This window comes from Stenella coeruleoalba, assembly GCF_951394435.1.
Source record: "Stenella coeruleoalba genome assembly, chromosome: 5".
NCBI lineage: Eukaryota > Metazoa > Chordata > Mammalia > Artiodactyla > Delphinidae > Stenella > Stenella coeruleoalba.
In genome coordinates this window covers 21695637-21702596 of record NC_137150.1, presented here as the reverse complement: position 1 = coordinate 21702596, position 6960 = coordinate 21695637, and the positions used below count along the sequence as shown (strand labels likewise).

The following is a 6960-nucleotide window of genomic DNA, read 5'->3' as shown; positions in this document are numbered from 1 at the left end:
CATTGAGCATCTTAAATGTACAACTGTCTAGAGCTCTATGTTTACTGTAATAAACCATCAATCCCCGCTTTGTTTGATGAAGATTTACTCAACTGACCATTTCAGTTACATTCACCATGTATTCAGTTTGCCAACACACTGTAAAATGCATCCTACTCATCTCCAGCTATGCCAGGAAGTTTACCTGAGTTTATGACACAACCAGCCAGCCTGACTGTCTGATTAAATGGGACAGAAATATATCACCCAACCCTTTAGATTGTGCTAGTGACATGGCCTCTACTGAATATGCCAACAACCCATTGAGCATATGTCCACCCTGGTCCTCAAAGACGTGTATTTTGTTTAAAAATCTGTCTCATCCACTAGCCTGGGAGCCCCTGAGAGTAGTAATTATGTACTTTTCACATTTGTGCTTCCCTCTGCTTCAGAAATAGCTCAGTGTCTGAATTTAGAAGATGCTCAATAAAGTAATGATTGATAGAGCGAAATAGTGGAGAGGATGTTAAAACTTTTTACAGGCTACTATAACAAATATTGCAAAAATATATCCACTGACTTTATTGTTATTCGTTAGGCAGAGGTGAATGTCTACTGACTGAATGCCTACCGTGTGCTATTAATAACCATACTACGTATAATCATGTAGCATACTATGCTGCCTCACTCTGACTACACTTGGAATGTGTCATTCTGTTTTTCTCTTTTCTGGGTTTTACAATTTAGGGAGCTAGAGGCAAATGGGAAATGCATTCTGCAATGGTCGACCGACTTATGGGAATAGATCCATTTTAAATATCAGCTATCACCAGCCAAAAAGCTGAATTTGGTATTCGTTGATTAAATCCAGACCTATGGGTTTCCCAAGCTTGCATCTTTCAGTATAAATTACATTAAACTTCGACTACTGGGGGGAAAAAGGACTGAAAAGTAGCCAGCAGTCCCATCAGAGGCAGGATGACATTCCCCAGAATCACTACTTATTCCAGACTTGAGCTTAATTTAACATCTAGTTGTTTGGAAAATTCAGCTAGTACATCAGTCTAGTAACCAGATTTTTATAAAATTTCTGGGAAATCTGTCATTAAGAAAAAAAAATGTTTGAAATGTACCCTTCACCAACAGTTACAAATTCTAGCAGCTTTTCTTCATGATATACTGGCATTGAAATCATACTTAAAATTTAAATGTGTCTTAAATAAGTGAATTACAAATAAGCACTTATAAATAACTTGGTTATATCAGAAAGCTAGTTATTCCTACAAAGTCCAAAGTCTTATTTAAATATTGGCCAAGTCAGCTATGGGTGAGACGCAAGGTGTGATTTATCCTGAGGCAAATTGTTCTCCAGCTGTGAACCTATGAAACCAAACAAGTTGCGTGCTTCCAAAATACAATGGTGGGGCAGGCATAGCATAGACATCTCCATTCCAAAAGGGTAAAACAGGAAAGAATAAAGGAGGACAGTTCCCAGGTATGCCAAGACCGAACAGAACAAACAACGTTAAACCTTAAGGCTCAAGAATAATCTTCTTTGACTCAATGATCTGCCTTCTAGACCCACTGGGATGGCAACATCATCCCAGGGCTCAGCAGGAAGGCCTGTAGCGACTCTCTGCCTGGGCTCCATGGCTCTCTGGGTCTGGGGTCCTTGGCCCATGAGTCTCCCAGGTGGCCCCATCCTCTGAAATTTAGGTAAAGGTAGCCATGCCCCACCAGACCTGAGCCAATGGAGACAGGGTCGTATGGTCATCACCAAAGTATGCTGCCTGTGCCCTTTGGAAGGGCAACCACTGAGGCCCATGCTACACTGGGGGTCTACCAGAGTTTCGTCTGGGGTGTTGGAGGAGTGTGGCACAGACTACAGATATCAGAGCTCTACATGTGAATGGCACCATACAGCTGGCACAAAGGTCTCACAGGTGCTGGTGGTCCCTTCTTTGAACCACTCTGCTCCCCAGGCCCTTGCACTCAGGGCCTGTGATGGGAGTGGCAGCTCTGTTGATCTCTGAATCCCCTTTGGGGGTCGTTCTTCATTGCCTTGAAGAATAGTGCCTGGCTTCTGATCAGATGGCTGATCCATACTAATCTCCTTATCAGTCACTTGGCCACGCCCTTAGTGTTCTACCTTTTTGCAATATGGATAGGCTGAGAATTTTCCTAATCTTATATTCTGCTTCCCAGTCTTGAGGGAAAAAAACGGAGCTGGAGGAATCAAAGTCCCTGACTTCAGACTATACTACAAAGCTACAGTAATCAAGACAATGTGGTACTGGCACAAAAACAGAAATATAGATCAATGGAAAAGGATAGAAAGCCCAGAGATAAACCCACGCACCTATGGTCAACTAATCTATGACAAAGGAGGCAAGGATATACAATGGAGAAAAGATAGTCTCTTCAATAAGTGGTGCTGGGAGAACTGGACAGCTACATGTAAAAGAATGAAATTAGAGCGCTCCCTAACACCATACACAAAAATAAACTCAAAATGGACTAGAGGGCTTCCCTGGTGGCGCAGTAGTTGGGAGTCCGCCTGCCGATGCAGGGGACGCGGGTTCGTGCCCCGGTCTGGGAGGATCCCACATGCCGCAGAGCGGCTGGGCCCATGAGCCATGGCCGCTGAGCCTGCGCGTCCGGAGCCTGTGCTCTGCAACGGGAGAGGCCACAGCAGTGAGAGGCCCGCGTAGCGCAAAAAAAAAAAAAAAAAAAAAGGACTAGAGACCTTAATGTAAGACTGGAGACTATAAAACACGTAGAGGAAAACATAGGAAGAACACGCTTTGACATAAATCACAGCAAGATCTGTTTTGATCCACCTCCTAGAGTAATGGAAATAAAAACAAAAATAAACAAATGGGACCTAATGAAACTTAAAACCTTTTGCAAAGCAAAGGAAACTACAAACAAGACAAAAACACAACCCTCAGAATGGGAGAAAATATTTGCCAACAAATCAACAGGCAAAGGATTAATCTCCAAAATATATAAACAGCTCATGCAGTTCAATATTAAAAAAACAAACAACCCAATCAAAAAATGGGCAGAAGTACTAAATAGACATTTCGCCAGAGAAGACATACAGGTGTCCAAGAAGCACATGAAAAGCTGCTCAACATCACTAATTATTAGAGAAATGCAAATCAAAACTACAATCAGGTATCACCTCACACCAGTTAGAGTGGGCATCATCAGAAAACCTACAAACAACAAATGCTGGAGAGGGTGTGGAGAAAAGGGAACACTCTTGCACTGTTGGTGGGAATGTAAATTGATACAGCCACTGTGGAGAACAGTATGGAGGTTCCTTAAAAAACTAAAAATAGAATTACCATATGACTCAGCAATCCCACTACTGGGCATATACCCAGAGAAAACCATAATTCAAAAAGACACATGCACCCCAACGTTCATTGCAGCACTATTTACAATAGCCAGGTCATGGGAGCAACCTAAATGCCCATCGACAGATGAATGGATAAAGAAGATGTGGTACATATATACAATGGAATATTACTCAGCCATAAAAAGGAATGAAATTGGGTCATTTGTAGAGACGTGGATGCATCTAGAGACTGTGATGCAGAGTGAAATAAGTCAGAAAGAGGAAAACAAATATCGTATATTAACGCATATATGTGGAACCTAGAAAAATGGTACAGATGAACCAGTTTGCAGGGCAGAAATAGAGACAGATGTAGAGAACAAACGTATGGAAACCAAGGGGGGAAAGTGGCAGGGGGGTGGTGAGATGAACTGGGAAATTGGGATTGACATGTATACACTAATATGTATAAAATTGATGACTAATAAGACCTGCTGTAAAAAAGAATAAATAAAATAAAATTCTAAATAAATAAATAAATTCTGCTTCCTTGTTGCTTAACAATCCCATCTTTACGTCCATTCTCTCAGGTTGAATTTTACTGTAAGCAGTCAGGAGGAGCCAAGCTGCACTTCAACACTTTGCTTAGAAATTGTTTCACCTAGGTATCCCATTTCACCACTTGCAAGTTCTACCTTCCACAAAACACTAAAACATGGACACAATTCTGCCAGAGTTCTTGGCCACTTTACGATACGGATCACTTGTCCCTCATTTCCATCCTGGTCTTTATTGTCCATATTTCTACCAATATCCTGTTCATGTTTAATTAGGTATTCTCTAAGAAGACTGAGGTTTTCTCTACAGTTTGCCTCTTTTCTTCCTAAGCTCTCATCAGAATTATCTTTAAAATTCTGTTCATGTCAATATAGGTTTTTACCAGTATGAACCTTAAAACTTCCAGCCTCTATTCCTCACCCAGTGCCAAAGCCAGTGCCACATTTTTACATATTTGTTATGCAGCATCCCCATTTCTCGGTACCAATTTCTGTCAGTTTGTTTGGGCTGCTATAACAAAAATACTGCAGACTGAGAGGCTTAAACAACAAACATTTAACTCTGGAGGATGGGAATTCCAAGATCAAGGCTGGCAGATTATAAGGGCACTAATCCCATTCATGAGGGCTCCACCTACATGACCTATCACCTCCCAAAGGCTCCACTCCAAATACCGTCACACAGGTAATTCATAAATTTGGCGGGGGGGGGGGGGGAATACAAACATCCAGTCTATTGCAAAGCCTCAATCACAAGTCAAAAATAAAACAGTATTTTACTATAAACTATATTATATTTACTTAGAAGCCAAAAACAATATGATGAAACATGAAAACACACACATTTCAGAGAATGGCTTGTTTTGTTAATCAATCTGATCAGTTTTACACAATGAAATATCGTTAAGAAACATAAAAATTATAATATAAACTGTAGTATAAAAATATAAGAAACATAGTATTATTTTTAAAGAAAGAAATTGTAAGAGACATGTTAATACCACAACAACTTTAAACAGAAATTTAAAATGTCATGCTAGAAATAATTTTTTCTTAGTATTATGCATCAGGTCTTAGAATGTAGGGATGTAGGCAAGTAAAAATGAAAAGTTTATATAGTAAACTTTCTGAATACTATTGTCTGATTTGCTCTATCAAATGTCAGACATCATTATAAGAAATAATATATCTGTCCATTTAAGACTACAATTGCCTTAAATATAAGGTAATTATTATTTTAGAAACAAGCAGTTTTTACATTTTTTTAGAAAGCTAGTAGTAGCATATAAAAATGAACATTACAAGAAACTGGTTAAAACAACATTTACCATGAAAAGATGAATATAATTTTAAAAGGAGGCACCTTTCTTTCACTTCAATAGGAACTGTGGGTGAAGGCCTTCATCTCATACCAAAGAACACTCAGTCTTGCTTCTTTTAATAAAGAGCAGTGGAAGAATACATTCCATTCTATGTACTGGCTGTGTTGAAAGAACAGAGTTCAGGTCCAGATAGGAAGCTAAAGTGCAGTAGAGGCAAGTTGATTTATCAGAGTGTATTCACTAATACACTGTGATTTTAACTAGTTAATACAAATAAGTGTAACTTATACTTTTACTATGTTGATCCAAATAATCTTTACTGATAAGCTATAGATCCCAGAGAAGCAGCATGTTTGCTGTGTTTTATCATTTTCTTTGCATAGATACAGATTTATCTATCATTTAAATAAAAAACAGCAAAACAGTATTAAGCAGTGTCTGCATTTATAATTTTTGCTTTTACAAAGTGCTATGCAGAATGTCACATTTCAAAGTTTAAAAACAAAACTCCAACTCTTGCAATTTGAACAGCACAGTTCAAATCAGGGATCTTCTTGTAAGAAAAAAAATATCATCTCCTCTGTGTCATATCAAATGAGACACGGGTTCAATAGGCAATCCTAGAGATTCGACCAAACCTATTTTACATGTAAGACATCTATAACCAAGAGAGGTTAAATGTATTAAATACAAGCTTCTCATAAGGGCACTGATGTCTCTAAATTGCTCAGAGATCTAGATTGGTTAATGGCCCTGGTAGCCTGACTCTATCTTCATACAGAGGCAGCTCCTGATTGTGTATGCTAGTAAATAAGGCATAGAAAATATAACCTTATGATATGAAAAACATGTTTTATTTTGTAATAAAATAAAAATTTCCATTGAAATTTTTATGAAGTTTGCAAAATAAGGTTCTGATACATTTGCACAAGTAAAATTTTCCTTGGGCAATAAAACATAGTATTTCTCTCTGCCTTCCATTTTGTTTTTAACAATGAAGAGCATCATTCTTTTCACCTGGAATCAAATTTGCCTTCAGTAACTGGACATGTTGATGGAGAGGAGAGGGTCAGAGTTAGAAGCTATATTACTCTATCTCAACAAAGATTGCTCTAAAAAGCCCATCATTTTACTATCAATTAATGTGAAAGCTTTGGGATTCATTTCCCCTCATCTCATGTTTAAAGCGTTTTCAAGTTCACTATATATATGTTTACTTGGTTAATGGGTCATAACTTTTTCAGGTAAACTCCTAGTCTACCAAGTAGACGGGTAGACAGATACTCAATTGAAACACGTTTAGATGTGTTCTTTCACTTACACGCTCAGCCTACCTGTCAAAGCTAATACCCAATAACAATAATCTGCAAGAGCAGATAAATATATTTGTGAATAATTGAGGGCTGACTGTAAGCCCAACCAACTTTTCTAAATTTTTTTCATTAATCAGAATTGCTGATTTGCGGTATCCATCAATCATGAGTGGATGAACGTTGTGGTGGAGAGCTTTCAAAATACATGAAGTCCTGAAATTGGAAAAAGAATTATATGTATAGATAAATATCAAATTAGATAGATAAATAATTACATAAATAAAGAATGTAAATAGATAATTAGGTGCAATGCACAAAATGTTATTCTTCATAATTTATCAGGTGATCTCATTCCAGTTAAGAATAAATCAAGCTAATGAAATTTTCATGAAGAGAACCTAATATGAAGAACAGCAATTGCAAATCTGAAACTGTGGGTAGTC

General features: G+C 38.0%; 1 protein-coding gene across 4 annotated transcripts in view; it reads right to left on the bottom strand.

Annotated features, from left to right (window-relative positions):
• Positions 1 to 4533: 4533 nt before the first annotated feature.
• Positions 4534 to 6960, bottom strand: part of PLSCR4 (phospholipid scramblase 4) — a 107794-nt gene continuing 105367 nt past the window's right edge. For all 4 annotated transcript variants that reach the window (XM_079922337.1, XM_079922338.1, XM_079922339.1 and 1 more), the window contains one exon: positions 4534 to 6730. In XM_079922337.1, coding sequence (XP_079778463.1) covers positions 6677 to 6730 — 54 coding nt within the window. In that variant the 3' untranslated portion in view covers positions 4534 to 6676. The remainder of the gene's footprint in view (positions 6731 to 6960) is intronic.